The 15,396-nt window shown below is 45.6% G+C and overlaps 2 protein-coding genes across 3 annotated transcripts in view; both read right to left on the bottom strand.

Moving 5' to 3' along the window:
- Nucleotides 1–1,143: 1,143 nt before the first annotated feature.
- sec11a (SEC11 homolog A, signal peptidase complex subunit) lies at nt 1,144–4,971 on the bottom strand. The gene is made up of 6 exons (XM_063197527.1): nt 4,714–4,971; nt 3,787–3,896; nt 3,552–3,701; nt 3,084–3,203; nt 1,817–1,874; nt 1,144–1,571 (listed from the first exon to the last, which is right to left on the bottom strand). Exons 1-6 carry the CDS (start codon nt 4,762–4,764, stop codon nt 1,521–1,523), a joined length of 540 nt encoding a protein of 179 aa, XP_063053597.1. The 5' UTR covers nt 4,765–4,971; the 3' UTR covers nt 1,144–1,520.
- Nucleotides 4,972–5,186: 215 nt separating this feature from the next.
- Nucleotides 5,187–15,396, bottom strand: part of znf592 (zinc finger protein 592) — an 11,002-nt gene continuing 792 nt past the window's right edge. The window contains exons 1-9 of one of the 2 annotated variants that reach the window (XM_063197525.1): nt 14,898–15,396; nt 12,291–14,686; nt 11,987–12,165; nt 11,430–11,603; nt 11,084–11,243; nt 10,411–10,731; nt 9,678–9,790; nt 9,174–9,315; nt 5,187–7,730 (exon numbers count right to left, since the gene is read on the bottom strand). The exon at nt 14,898–15,396 is cut by the window's right edge and continues 792 nt beyond it. In XM_063197525.1, the coding sequence (XP_063053595.1) occupies nt 7,119–7,730; nt 9,174–9,315; nt 9,678–9,790; nt 10,411–10,731; nt 11,084–11,243; nt 11,430–11,603; nt 11,987–12,165; nt 12,291–14,666 (4,077 nt within the window). In that variant the 5' untranslated portion in view covers nt 14,667–14,686; nt 14,898–15,396 and the 3' untranslated portion in view covers nt 5,187–7,118. The remainder of the gene's footprint in view (nt 7,731–9,173; nt 9,316–9,677; nt 9,791–10,410; nt 10,732–11,083; nt 11,244–11,429; nt 11,604–11,986; nt 12,166–12,290; nt 14,687–14,897) is intronic. The other variant, XM_063197526.1, reaches the window with a different exon arrangement.

The following is a 15,396-nucleotide window of genomic DNA, read 5'->3' as shown; positions in this document are numbered from 1 at the left end:
GTGTGGGGGAGATTAAGGTTTATGCACAAACCATTTGTATGTTATTTTGTTTGCTTTTGCTATTTTATTTACGTTATATAAATCTTAAAAGTTAAATATCTTGAAGGGTTGTGCACAAACGCTCACTTTGCCTGCACAATCGTGCACAAACGAATCAATATACGTTTATTCATATTTGCAACATATGGTGCCAACTTCACACAGCATGTAGCTTAGTAAACATTTAACACCTGCATGTTTCACGTGGCAACAACATTTCAACTCGTTGGTCCACGTGAAATGCAATGTAATCGGCTTTTTATCGTAAACTTTAGGCTGCCTGTCTACTTTACTTTGCCAGAGTCCCCAAAAGGTGACGCTGTGTGTGTGCGTTTTAAGGGGAATGATTTTGTAAAACATGGAAGTAAAATACAAAACAGCAATTCAAGATTTAGGAACAAAAATGTACTTGGTCACATGTAGGCTGTTGCTCTGTAGAGCAATGCATATTTGCCCGTTGCCTCATGGCCATTAAAGCCATTACAAAAGCTGCAGTTATGTCCTGTCTACTTTATGCATATACTCATTTAGATACAGGCTATGCACGTTGATATCAAAGGCTAACCTTAAATAATAACTAACAAACTGCTATATGCATGCACTCCCATGCTTGCTTATGACAATGTTGAGAGCATGCTGAAATATTGAATTTGTACATTGAAATTTGGGTACATCTTCTGTGTGAGTTCAGTTGGTGACGTGTTGGCTTCTGAATGATACATACTAAATAATACTTTTTAGTAACAGTGTGAGCCACTGATTTTAATACTCCCTGCCTGCTCGCCACACAATCAGCTAAGAAAGGATGTGGCAGACAAACAGCTTACAGCACATCAAAACATAGATGGCATCATAGCATGGTCACAGTCAAATAGGCAGTCACTAAATTTACAGAATCAGGAAATGAAATTGTTAGAAAGTTGGTAAGGTTGAATCCCAATCTATCCAGTGCAACGACTGAGGTACCCTTGAACAAGGCACCTAACCCTACATTGCTCCAGGGGCTGTAAGTAACCTATGTAACCTGTAAGTATAAGTTACCGTGGATAGAAGCTTTAGCTGTGTGCAATGTAATGTAACCTCATTACCACCAAACAGACTCAGTCTGGCTCCATCCACATTTTTATTTATAATTCATACAAAATTCTTCATTATGAAAGAGGTTGGGCAATGGTCAGATACACATGTGGCAGTAGACACAAAACAAAAACAAAAACAAAAAAAGGAAAAGAAAAGAAAACATTTGCAACATTTAAAAAAAACATGTTTTGGAGGGGAGGTTTTGTCATCTTTCATTCTTTCACAGCGTGTGATTTGTATACTGCTATGCGTGGTAGAAAACTCCATCTTGTGTATAACCATGTAACAAGTGCATTAATTGATGACCAGAGCTAATTAAATACACCATTGAGAGACGTAGATGGCTTGATGTGTACAGTAGTAGAGGCGTGTTGAGGTGAATGTTGACAGGATGGCGTGTCTCACTCCCGGTGGACCAACACAAACAGACCCAGCATACACAGCACCGCATACTGCAACGCAAGGCACAACAGGATTGGCTCAGTACAAAGGTTACACAAAACCCACATTAAGTTAAGTTCATTGAGCAAATGGAGCGTACAGCGGCAAGATCAGAAATAATTTGCAATCAAATTGCGGCGAAACAAGTTGGGTGGTTCAGTGAGAGACTGCATTGCATTGCAAGATTAAAAACAGATAATCAGACAGCATATAGCCTAATCACATATTATTTATAATAATAATTGTCAGGACAAACCTTAAATTTAGGATAATCGTTCATCAAAATGGTCACAATCCCAATGTATGGCACAAACCTGGAGGATGAAAAAATGTCTTATTAAGGATTGATATCATCTTTAAAACATCCAGCTTATAGAAATGTGGATTCGTTTTGATGGTATTGGATGATATGGTGCTTGATCATGTAAAATCTCTGAAAACAATCTGAAAACTTGCAGACAACCTGTGAAATCAGTTTTTTTGGCAGTGGTAGTTAAATTAACCAATTCAATTACACAACACTGGTATACATGGGTTCTAAATTTTGTTTATAACCTGACTGCGCGGACCTAGCTGCGTACAACTCAACCTCTGATTGTAGGAAACTGCTGTTGGTCAAAAAATTAGCTCACGTGGTTGGCTGCCAGTGTCTTGCCCCGCCTCATAACATCGTGTTGATAAACACTGAGAATCCATGTATACGTAAGACAGGAGGACTAAAACACAGCCTGCTTATGTCATGAGGTTATCTAGCATGGGCATATTCGGTGTCTCAGAGACTTGAGTGGACACCCCTGTAGCATTCAAGCGCAGTGCACACTCATTAATCAGAGTGTTGGAGCAGCAGTAAAGCCAACCAACAGATACAGCCATGTCATATAAAATCTGATGTTTTGAGCATTCTCTACATCAGATGTCAGGAGGCGTCAGCCAGCTGTGGACAACTAAATTGGAGTTTAGCCTTTCCCATTACTAACACTTACACTCTTTCTGACCCCAACAATTGTTTTTCACTAGTTTGCCCTTGAGTTCTTGGTGTACAAGATGTGTGAGTGGCATGCTGGCTGGCCTCGGTCCTGGGATGTTTAAAGCGGAGATCATGCGGGATGAGATCCGCTTCCACCCCCATTGTATAGGAGTGTAGCTGGGTGCTCTAGTGAATGGAGGAATAAGGGGGAGGTGGTGGGACAATCCGGAAAGCCTTCGCGCAAGACAGGTGAAAGGGAAATGAGGGGTAACTTATATCTGCGAGGGCGGGAGCAAGTAATGACGGCTGTCAATGACTTGGTGGTTGGCTTCCTCCTGAACCATGTTTATGTATAAACAACATTTATGGGTCCATAAAGTGTAGTGTGTGTGTCCCAATACTTTTGAGAGTGAGGGGGAAACCTTAAAATCCCTTCAAACGCCCCCTTGACTCAGAGTGAGGGTGGGACGATGAAACATAATTAAGAGTGAGTGAGGTGATTAGGAATGAAGCGTGAGTGAAGTCAGAGTAGGAAGAAATGGGAAATGGGCATTACCCTCTGGCTCTGCCCACAACATCCTTCTTCTCCAGCCAGTGTTGGCCCTGCTTGTAAAGCCCCCGGTCATCCACAGCATTGTTGTCTCCCTTCGTCAGGAACTTGATGTCTCCATTCTCCCTATGGGACAGAGACACAGGCAAAACAAAGACATCAAGGACAGCTCCGTAGTACACCCATCACAGGCGTCACAAGATGTTTTTCTTAATCCATCATTAATCATACATATTTCTTTCAAAAGCCCCTAAAGGATAGTCAAACATTTCAGATGCCAACAAAACCACAGCTAGTACGATACTGGGATTGTAGGTTAAAAAAAAATGTTGTCCTAATGCCACTTATTACTGTTTGTGTACTGGGCATCTAAATATTTCTGGCATCAGGTGCAACGCTGAGCACTGTGCAGAGAGCAAAGACATAACAAATGTCGTTGCAAGAATTTTAACCTGTAGCAGAAGAACAACTTACTTCTCGTGGATTTTCAGTACTCTGTGCACAATTGGAATCTCTCTGCCTTCAATCCTGAAGACCACAATCTCGCCTACTCTTATGGGGTCCTCCACTCTGTTCGTTAGGAACAAGAGGTCTCCACGGTGGAATGCAGGCTCCATGCTACCACTGCAAGAAACAACACAACATGACTACAAGCACAAAACAGCAATTGAGCTAATGGCGTGGTGAAATGTAAATAGGATTAGCGCACCTGAGCACCACGACGATGGGGCTTTCACTGCCCGTCACGACCATAAGACCTTTCCATATCATCAAGGCGGAGGAAACTATCATACCAAAATTCAACACCTGGTAGTACAGCTGCGGAAGAGAGGGCAAGCATCACCATATGGTAGCCTATTGGTAGTTTGAGGACAACCATTGTTTACAGCATGAACAATGCAAGGTGCAGTACGGCAGAAACACATTTGACATATATAAACGTATGAGGGATATGTAGCTTAGAACAAGAACTAGTTGCTTTTGAAATGACAAAGGTGTCGTGTCCAATTCAAACTAGCTGCTAGCTTGTAAGGATTCCCAGATTGACGCTCCCAACTCAGGACGCTCCCATTTCATCTCGCTCCCACTAGCCAGACTATCGGTACCACCGCCATATGACGGAGCCAGTTATCTTGTTGATGTTAGTTTTTTGTTTCTAACCCTAACCTTAACCCTAAACCTAACCCTAACCCTAACCCTAACCCTAACCCTAACCCTAAACCTAACCCTAACCCTAAACCTAACCCTAAATTGCTTGTATGTGGCAGTATATGATAATACGTGAAATATAATCGGGTGGGACCGCACGTCCGGGAGTGATAGAAACACCTGGGACCGCACGTCCGGGAGCGATCTCAGTTGGGAGTCTCGATCCGCTTACCCTTGTAAGCAGCGCATGCACAGCCACGTTCTAAACGTAATGTTTCTGTTTGACGGTCGATTACAATGTAGCAAGTTGAAACATTGTCAATATTCGCAACTATGTTGCAGTTATTTGAAAGTAACACTTTCAGCAAGACCGTGGACAGCAGAACGTAATGGAGCTAGCAGCTAGTGTGCATGACGTGTATTAACAGTTCCTGATCTCTACACATCATGCTAGCTAGTTAGACAACTATTGGACATTTCTCCTTACCTGCCGCTTATTCATACGCCGAACATCATCAAGAAAGTCCAAAGACAACATTATGCAATAGAATTGATATTTCCACCTTAAGTAGAATCCTGTGGTTGGAGAATTAAATTACAGTCTACCGCGCCAACATAAATCCGCTATCCTAACAAGGGGCAGCGGTGGCGGACGGTGCACTCTCTTCCGGTGTCTTCGCAGCGCAGCGGAATCCCCGCCCACCACAAAGAACTCTGTTGACAGGTTGTCAGATTTGCTGTCTGTGTGTACACTGACCCACACGGAATATAATTTCTTTTAACTGAATGGCTAAACGTATGGTTAATATAAACACTCATGTGATATTGAACTTGCTTTATGAAATGCATGAGCACACATTTTATATTTCCCCATTTGTGTTGTAAAGGAAATGCAAATGCACAAGCTCCAACTGGAGACTGGAGAGGACTATGAAAAACAGGACACATTCATCAAGCCAGTAACAGACATAGGAGTTTTATTTGCAGTAATCTGAAGTAAACATACCAGCCAGGCTCATCGACCAATGCGGGTTAAATAGGTATAATGATGGCTTATGAAAAGCTTCCGATGACAGACCTCAAAGATTGCATTACAGCTGTACATGAATCAGAGTGAAGTCCTTGATATTACTCTGTGGATATTATCAAAAAGTACAAAGTTTATGTTCTTGGGCGGTATAAAAACAGACACGTTAAAGATTTCAGGGAGCTACTGTGTACTGTAGAAAGTTGGTCTACGTTCTAAGGGGGGTGACAACTACATTGCAATGGTTGGTGGATGGAAACACTTAAATAGAAAACAAAATTACAATGTGAAGTCAATGTGACCATAAATATACATCTCCAAAGTAATTTATAAAATTGAGTAATACGGGAGATAACATTCTTAAAAATAACTCCATTTACAACCCTAGAACAGTCTAAATGCTCAAAACAATTTATAGTCATATTCAGACCACTGCAGAACACCTGGGAGGTAGGACCACCAATTCAACTCGCATATTCTGCAGAGGCACACACAGTACATGCATTCTCCATAATAGATTTTCTATCAACACAGCATACAAATACAGACACCAAAAGGTTTTGCCTTTAACTCCACACATGACTCTTCATTGATAACTCAAGAATTACCAAAAATTTTAAAAGGTAGATGTTTGAATGAACCATACTGCTTAATTTGCACAAAAATCAAAACACTGGGGATGTCCCCATCTATGAGGCCACTTGAGCATGACAACAAACTGCAGTAACTTTAAAAGAAAATAAAAACAATGAAAAAAGATTGATATTTCTATGTATTTCCCCACAGGCAACATTAACATCAACATGTAAATGGGACAACAAAGGGGAAATAACTGAACTAAAGCTACTGTACTTTAACTGCAAAAGTGCTACTTCTGATTGTGAGAGTGGCTCATTTGAAAGTGAACAGGCAACATTTTCTCATTTCCTCACATGAGAGAGGAAAAAAAAGAATCTCTGAGATCAAATACCTGGGTTAAGGATAGGGAACTAATCATTCCCAAATACTGCTAGATCTCATTTTGTATAGTTATCAAGGGCAAGATGCATTACTGTAAATAGCCCAAGCATGAATATAACAAACCTGTAACTAATTAATTGTGCATTTAACAATTACTGTACACGATACCGCTACCTATTGCACGAGTCATCGTTACTATGGCGATATGTCCCGAGGTGTACATCTGACTAAATAACTAATTCTGTACTAACTGTTCTCTGAAGACAGATCTTTGGTGACCCTGACAACTGTCTCTAAACGTGCCCAATGACTAACCAATAGCTTCTTGCAATATACAATTTCATATAAAATGTTTTGCCATGACAACTATGCGTGGTTTGGGTACCAAAAACATTTGTTCTGCTATATTTCAAAATACAAGTCATTGATCACAGACGTAAATGTCAAGAAAATAATTTACGATTATCAACACATACTAAGGAAACATAGATATAGGATTATGTATATACACATATACATAATATGTATATGTATACATATACACATCAATATTCTGTACATATAGGGACTCCAAATACAAAAGACAAAAGTCACAGGACTGACTGCATCCACACACCATACGCCCTTTTAGTTCATCTGCAAATCTTCCAGCACAAAACTTTAAAACTTAAATTATCCTTCTGTTCTGACAAAACTGTTTAGGAGTAAACTAGACATCTGCATTTGCTGTAAGGCAACACGTTTTAAGTACCACATATTGTAGCTGCATACTCTGCGTGCGAGTAGGTTTCGTAGGTTTCTTTAAGTTAATGGTTTCGCCATGGACAAACACCAGCGATGCAGCAGCTACGGGGTGCCCTTTCTCATTCTCTTCCTCATCCTCATTCCCATTCTCATCTTCATCCTCATCTTTCCTTGTCGACTGCGCCTGCCGACAGCACCCCGTTTGTTTCATGATTCCGTAGGTGGAGGCGGTAGGAGGAGTCCTCAGTGAAAGTCTCACTGCAGGTGTTGCACTGCAATCGGGCAGGCTCCTGGAGCACAGGGGCAGGGGGTGCATCGCCGTCCGATGGAGACGTTAGTGTCGCCCTTACAGTGCCATCCTCCACCTCCACCTCCGCCTCCTTAACTTGTGATTCCTGCTTGTGATTGCGCACATTTTTCTCCTTCACCTCCTCTTCCTCCCTTTTGTTGTCCCCCTCCCCCTCCTCCTCCTCCTTCTCCTTCTCCTTGACCTTATGCACGATGAAGAGGTGTCGGCTGAGGGCAAGCGGGGAGGTGAAGCAGAGGCCGCAGTGCTGGCACTGGGGGGTGTCGGGATGCGTCTTGTGTTGAGGTATGTGCTCCAGGAAGGAGCCCTGGTCGTCTGCAGCAAAGCCACACTTGGAGCAGCGGAACTGGGCCTTGGGGCGCTTGGCTGAGGAGGAGCCGCCACCACTCCCACCGTCGTCTGCTGGGGTATCCTCAGCCACCCTTCTGCCAGACGCTTGCATCTGTGCAGCACTTCTCTTTACAGCCTGCAGGGTTGCAAAAGAATGAACAGTCCATCATGGGACTTTTTCAACTTTTCTCACATTTCAAACCACGACAAGCATAACTAGGCTGAATAAAGAAGTGAAAGCGAAAGCCCATTGGGAAACTCCAACTCCCATTGTCATTGTGACACAGCACTCCACAGCACACAAGTGAACACTGCACACTGCACACAACGAAATTGCATTTATGCCTCACCCGTGCAAGGGGGCAGCCCTCAGTGGCGCCCCATGGGGAGCAGTGCGGTGGGACGGTACCATGCTCAGTGTACCTCAGTCATGGAGGAGGATGGGGGAGAGCACTGGTTGATTACTCCCCCCACCAACCTGGCGGGTCGGGAGTCGAACCGGCAACCTCTGGGATGCAAGTCTGACGCCCTAACCGCTCACCCATGACTGCCGAATATATTATGAATATATTATGCAGCAGAGGTGCAGACAGTAACCTCTGTGAGAGGCCCTTAAAAGGTCTAAGAAGCCACAGTGGCGCCCTTTGGACTCAGCAGGCTGCTCATCATGCTAATTTGTGCTCCTGTTGTGGTCAAACAAACGACCACAGTCCCTCACAGTGCGCAGGCTGAACAGTGAACATAGTTGTACACTTCCCACAGTATATGGGACAGGCAGCAGTGTTTTTCAATGATTGATCCACATCATTGGTGTTTTAGTGTTGCCGCTGTTCAAATAATCATTGTAGTAAAGCACAAGATATGTTTGACCAAATATGTCCATTCATCATTACCATAAAAGTAAACAGTGGTGGGTGGCAATGTTCTAATTCACAAACCTGAACGATTTAAATACACCACCACTTGTGAAAACGGCCTTTCCTGTTTTCACACATCAGCACATCAGTTTTTTTGAACGATGTTGATGATGTCACCTTTGTGTGCTCTATTTGAATTATCCCAAACTCTCCCTTTATTCACCGATTAGTTAATGCGGCCATGTACAACCACTGCAACTGGATCCACAGCCAGACCCGCTGTGTAGAATGCAGTGTAGTGTGTGAGGGACTGTTTTTGATCAGGCCATGACAGACCTAGACAACATCTGTAGCAAAGAGCAGGATAAATCACCCCCACCCAACTTCAAACCCAAGTCTCTGAGGTACCAAACTTTTGCCAAAGTGAGCCAGGTTCACTGGTAAGGCAGTCAGAGTGCACCAACAACTCTAGTAATGGTCAATCCATCACAGCATTCTGAAAGAAAAAAATGACAATACCCCTCCAGTTGCATCCTCAGGCTTTGTGCCTCAACACCACCAAGGACATCTCAAAATGACAAAAAAAAGGTGAGAGGATGAGGATGGAGGGAGGAGGGAGGAGGCAAGAGGGCATGGGGCAACTTGGATCTTCCATCCTTCTTAAATTCCTTCTTTGTTTTCTAAGCTAAAGGAGGACAGATCCAGGCATAAATGACACTGACCTCTCTTGGTGGCCTGCTCATCCCAGGGGGAGCCACCTTGGCCATCTGGCTGAAGTCGGGGTTCTTTATTCCGTGCATCAGACTGATGTGGTTCTTCAGCATGGAGTGCTTGGTGAAGGTCGGTTTCTCCTCTGTGCAATACCTTCGGGACACGGACAGATCGGTACATTAGTGCGTCGATAGGATAATATCAGCAGAGCAGACCATGCCAGCCTCTGTGCAAATCCTACAGTATATGACCTCATCATAGCCTGCCAACACCTCCCTTAGTATTGAAAAATAAAATAGATTAATGGCACCGAATGGGAACTAAGACCCGCCCCCACTCATCCTTCTCAACGCCCCCCTAGGGCTCCAAACCCCCCCACCCCCCCGGAGGGCTGGAGCACCCCCGTTGAGAAACACTACTATAGCACATGCAAACAGACGTGGCCCTCAGCATAATGCAGATATGTTACTGTAACATAGCTGCTGCTCGGTTGGTAAAACCAGAGGCTGTCTCACCAGCATGTGAAGACTTTCTTCTTGCCGTCATGGTCGTTGCGGATGTGTCGCCTCAGACTGAGAGGAGAGTTGAAGGAGCGGTCACAATCTCGACACGGATGCCTTTTCACAGACTGTGGGACAGACACAGTGGTACAATCAATGCGGTGGACACACACACACACACACACACACACACACACACACACACACACACACACACACACACACACACACACACACACACACACACACACACACACACACACTACTGCTGTCATCCGATGTTGCAACTTCCAAGGAATATTTCCAGTTGTGTCTTAGATTACTACTATGGAAGCCATATCTTATTGCTCATAGCAATTCTGCCTTCAGGAGCAATGCCTTCACTAAGCAGAGACAGTACTACAGCTTTTACATGAAAGATGAGTCTTCACATGACCATATCAATCAGGTTACAGAAAAAAACTACTGACGCACTGATTAATAAAAATGAAACTTGAATCTGAGTGTAGGAATTATTTGCAAAAATCATTTTTAAGCATCAAGTGTTCCCAAACACTACGATTATGCCTTTAAACCTTTAAAGAAACTTGTGAAGACTCTTCTTCTCCAAGAGCGCTTCCATTCGTAGCAAAACTTTCCTTCACTACCATTACATACCGTGTATGTACGATATGTCCTTATTTTCGAAACCCACTGGTCAAGCGTCTTCTAAATGAAATGTCATTTAAAAATGAGAATTCTTCGAAACCTTGCCGTGGCTGGTCTTCATGTGGGCGACGTAGGTGTCCCTGTCCGGCAGCCAGACCAGGCACTCCCCACAAGTCCAGCCAGCCTTCTTCCTGCTAACAGCAGAGCTGCTGCCACTGCCACCTCCGCCACTGGTGGTCTTGCTGGAGCCCCCTGCAGGGCTGTCTCTCCTGGCCGTCCTGTCAGTGGGCTGGGGTATCCGAGGAGGCTGCACCCCCACCACCCCTCCTGTGGTTGTGGAGGCCTCTGGCTGCTGGAGACTCGTCTCTGTCTCCTTTGTGCTTCTTGCTGCCTCTCCTCTGTAGACTCCACCATGAGTATCCTACATGCAGCAACAGCCACAAACAAAAGCATTACATTACATTACACTGATCAATAGCCTACGCTTTCCCAGTATGGTACAGGGCATTGGTTACAGTCCCTGGAGCAATGTGGGTAAAGGATTTGAACCTGCATCATTCTGATCACAACAATTGTCGTGTGGACACAACTGATCCTCAACCATAGTGAAAGCAAAACTGATGCAGATGTTAAATGCCTAGTAGGCAGCTTTATGGATTTCCATAACTTTCTCCATGCTTTGTACTGCAAAACTGAGGAAAACATACAGTGGAGTAGCTTGTTTATATCCCCGTCAATGTTGATTCATAGCAAATGAAGAAAACATGGCAAACCTTGAAATGCTGCACCAACAACTGTTTCTGCATAAAAAGCGCGGTGCATTCGGGGCACTTGAAGACACAGGTTGTAAGCTTTTTGGCACGTTGACTGAAGTGCTGAAACAACAACTGTTTCTTCTTGAAAACAGTCTCACAGCAGCACTTGTATATTATCCTGTGGAAACAAACAAACAAACAAACAAACAAACAAACACACACATTAAACACGGCTTATCTCTGGATTCCTTTTAAAGAAAAAAAAAATCAGTGAAAGCATTATATTAATCATTGCATTCCCTTTTTAAAAATAGCTGCTCTTTTCCTCAGTGTTTGTGAGTAAAGGACATAATTTAGTACGTACTGTGGAGATAGCGTGTTGTCTGCATGTTTGCTTCTGATGTGGGTCACACAGCCATCGTAGGTCTTGAAGGCAACTGGACAGCTGCTACACTTGTAGAAGACATTGCAGTGTTTCTCCTCAATGTGCTTCTTGAGGACATTAAAAGATACATAGAGCAGCTCACAATGAATACACCTGCAGGAGGAGAGAGAGAGAGAGAGACCGAAAGAGCATCATGAGTTGTAATCAAAAGAATACAACTTTAAATTTTATTAGCTCATTTAACAGGGCCAAGACAATTAATGTACTAGTGTTACAAATACAGTATTTTTTGGTATTGTTTCTGCCTTGTTGAAGAGACATCAGGAAATGGTTGGGAGAGAGAGATGTGGAGAATCGGGAAAGAACCTTGTGCCAGAATTGAACCCAGGTCCCCGGTGGGAACAATATGGTGCCTTAGCTATATGAGCCACGGCCAAAACGTCCTATATACTGTTATTAATTTAAATCTGTGGTCCAGGGCAATACAATAATAATAATAATAATAACACCACAATGTATGATTCATTGGCACTCACTTGTATCCTGCCTTGCGACAGTAGTGAAGGCAGTTCTCTTTGACGTGTTTCTGGATGTCGGCCGAGCGACTCAGCGCTCCGCATTCGGGGCAGACGTAGGGAGACTTGTGGGTGTGGATGCGCTGGTGGGCTTTGAAGCTGCACTTGTTGGGCAAGGGCATTGTGCACACCTTGCACATCTGTATGCAACATACACACATATTTCAGTTCCAGCACAAGAAAATCTTGTCTCAATGGCACAATCACAGTCTCGATGGGACCCTTCTGGTTAAATAAAATGAAGGTAAGGTGAAAGGTTACTCACCAGTCCCTCGTTGTCCTCTGCCAGTCTCTGGTAGTGCCCCGCCAGCGCTTTGTAATCAGACATCTGCTTGTCGCACTCCAGGCATTTCAGTCCGTGCCGGACAACCTTGTCCTGATACAGGGGCATGACTGCCTGGCTCTTAGCGGGCTGTGCAGGAGAGGAGGCCGCGGCAGCTGGGGACTGAGAGCTGGCGGCGGGTAGTAGAGAGCTCTCTATCGTGGACGGAGGAAGGGTAGTGGGAGCAGGAGACGGCGTGAACATCTGATCTGCTGGCAGGGGCTTCATGAAGAGCTGTGTGCACTGCATGACGATGCCTCGGTTGCGGTGTCCCCTCGCGTGGGCCAGCAGGGCGCACTTGTTGAAGAACACCAGCGTCTTGTTGCAGTGCGTGCACGTCACCTCAATGTGGACGCTCTTGCGCCCGTAGTGTCCGGCGAGGCTCTTTTGTAGGCTGAAGGAGTCGCCGCACTCGGCACAGCTGTAGCCCTGAGGCGGCAGGCCGATGCTGCACTCCGGCGGCGGGCTGAGGTTGGGCACGTACGTGGGGATGGGGTTGGAGTAGTTGAGGAGTCGATTCAATGTCATGGCTGCCGTGTTGGAGGTCACGGTTCGGGAGTTTGTGGGTACCTTCTTGACCTGGTGGACCAGAGGCACCCCGCTGCACACCACTGAAGAAGACAGCTGCTGGGACGGGCCCTGCTGCTGCCTGTGGGTGGAGGAGCGGGCCGTGACAGAGGCGGCAACACTATGGGGGACCAGGTTTAGGTTGGCCAGGTGTAAGGCCTTGGGGAGGAAGCCAGTGGTGGTGGTAGTGGGGGTGGAGGCAGATCCAGCTTGCCCTGCAGAGCCCTTCTTCTGCTTCTGTCCTTGTGCAGCCCTCCTGGCGTTACCACCAGCACCGTGAAGCTTCTTGGATCGCCCCACAGACTTCACTTTCATTGGACGGGCGGCTGCTACTGATGCTGCTGCTGCTGCTGTTGGTGGGGGGGCTTTTGGGGAAGAACTCTTATCGTTCTCCAAACTGATGTCACACACAGGCACATCGGGCGAGCGGTGCACAGGCGTGGTCTTGGACGAGGATTCCTCTATTGAGGAGGGTGCGGGAGACCATTCCACAGACGAGTTTAGGTCCTCCGCCTCAGAGTCGGGTACAACACTGGTGACGGTTCGTTTGATCTGGCCAGACGAGGTCTTGATGGTCTTAATTCGGACTCTGGGTATGGCGGGAGAGCCAGAGCTGGCAGCCAGGGCAGGGGAGGCTTTCCCGCTACTATCGCTGCAGATGCTCATGGGACTGTCGGGCTGCTTGGCCAGACGCTGCTTCACTACTTCAAGGGGACTTCGAGGACTCCTCGGTGAGATGGGCACTTTCGGACTGACCTTCATGGTCTCACTTAGAGGCGTGGATGTTTCTCTACTACTACTGCTCACTTCATTTGAATCCTTTCTGGCATTCAAGGCTTCCAGGGCCTCAAGGCAAGATGAGAGTTTGGACGTTGTTGACGCTTTGACACTTTTGACGCGAGATAAGGTTGTGTTTGTATCTGATGAAACACTGTGCTTGTTTTTTTCACTGATACTGCTTTGTTGTTCCCTATCAGGCATGGTTGGATCTGCAACATTGCGAACTGGTCCCGATTTCTGCACATCTTGTGTACTGTAGTCAAATTTGCCATCTTCCACAGCATCAGGCTTGGCGTCAGTCTTCTTGAGAACATTCACAGTTTCATTGAGGGGGTCTCGGTCGGTCAGGCTGTGGGGCTGTTTCCGGGGCTGATGGTCAAGCACGGGGCCATCTGAACGTGCAAAAAAGGAGCCCGCCGGGTAGAAGCCCCCGTCAGCCTGCTTCGGACCCGCCTCCATCACCCCGTTGGTTTGCACTTCCTCCAGTTCTGGACTGGATATGGGACTGAACTGAGGCAACGACTTGGCAAACGAGGTCAGCCTTTCGGCCTTGTACTGAGCGGAGACCTTGTCCAGCAGGCCCTTGGAGAACTCTCCATTGGTGGAGGGGCTGTCGATTTTAGCAAAGCTGCTGTGGCCGATGTGATGCGTGTCAAGGGCTTCTCCGGCCGTCGTCCTGAAGCCATTCTGTAGCAGATTCCCAAAGTGAGGGCTTTCCTTCTCCAGCGCAGACTCGTAAGACTCCTGACGGCTAGTGTTCTTCACTATGACACTGACAGCTGGTATGTCACTTGCGCATGCTGAGTGTGGCAGAGGGACACCGTCGTCCATACACATGCCTGTGTGCTTGAGGTGACTCTCCGCATCATCGTGGCCCTCTGGGATAGCCTCTTTGGCATCCAGGCCCGTGGCATCAGGGATGTCAAAGGCCGCCAAGAGGTCATCGAAGTCTGGGGTTTTCATGTCACCCATTTTGGAGTGCTTAAATCAAACTGCACAAACAACATGCAGCGTTATTGACATTCGACAAGGCATTAATGTCACCACAGTGGACAACAATTGTCAATGATGGAACTTGGAAACTTCGCCTTTTGACAGTTGGCATGTTGGCCAGTAGCCTACGCTGCTTCTATCTGCGTCGTATTACAGACAATAGTTTAAAAAAACCCTGAGGCAGTTAAAAGGAAATTATCAATTACTTACCATCTGAATTTTGCTTATTCACCGGTGCACTGCTGTAGAGAGAGTAAAGAAGCTGCGGTCCATACTAGGGTCAGTATTGATGCGTGGCATCGTTATTGTCTTTCACCCTACTTCACCATTATATCGAGCTGTGTGCCGTCCTAGTACTAAAGGTTAACAAAAAAGATGCCACTAGTGTGGACTAAACGAAGATAAGACAAAAACAGAAACGTGTCACTGCTTCAAACTGATGGCATTTCCCTTTGACAGCTAAGAGTGCTTTATGCAATCACATAGCATTCTGGATTGTCCTCCATTCGCACAACATACAAATAGCTTCCAAGTCAATTTAGCTTCGCTATAAATGACGTTCGTTGAGTACCCGAGAAAGTCCCCTGGCTAACCTATTAATGCGATCACAGTCATGCGCAGGTATACTAGGTATTGTTATGAAAACAACTGCTACAGGAACTAGGCGTTAATTAGAAATCGTCCTCTACATAGAATTTACTTAACCAGA

This window comes from Engraulis encrasicolus, chromosome 4, assembly GCF_034702125.1.
Source record: "Engraulis encrasicolus isolate BLACKSEA-1 chromosome 4, IST_EnEncr_1.0, whole genome shotgun sequence".
Classification (NCBI taxonomy): domain Eukaryota; kingdom Metazoa; phylum Chordata; class Actinopteri; order Clupeiformes; family Engraulidae; genus Engraulis; species Engraulis encrasicolus.
This window is presented reverse-complemented; position numbering and strand designations above follow the sequence as displayed.

Bases quoted from the DNA above. Each gene is read 5' to 3' on its own strand.
- sec11a (XM_063197527.1), bottom strand. From the start codon at position 4,764: ATGTTGTCTTTGGACTTTCTTGATGATGTTCGGCGTATGAATAAGCGG. The intron at 3,897-4,713 runs GTAAGGAGAAAT...TCTCTTCCGCAG, and splicing joins GGCGTATGAATAAGCGGCAG to CTGTACTACCAGGTGTTGAA. The intron at 3,702-3,786 runs GTGCGCTAATCC...TGTTTCTTGCAG, and splicing joins CCCATCGTCGTGGTGCTCAG to TGGTAGCATGGAGCCTGCAT.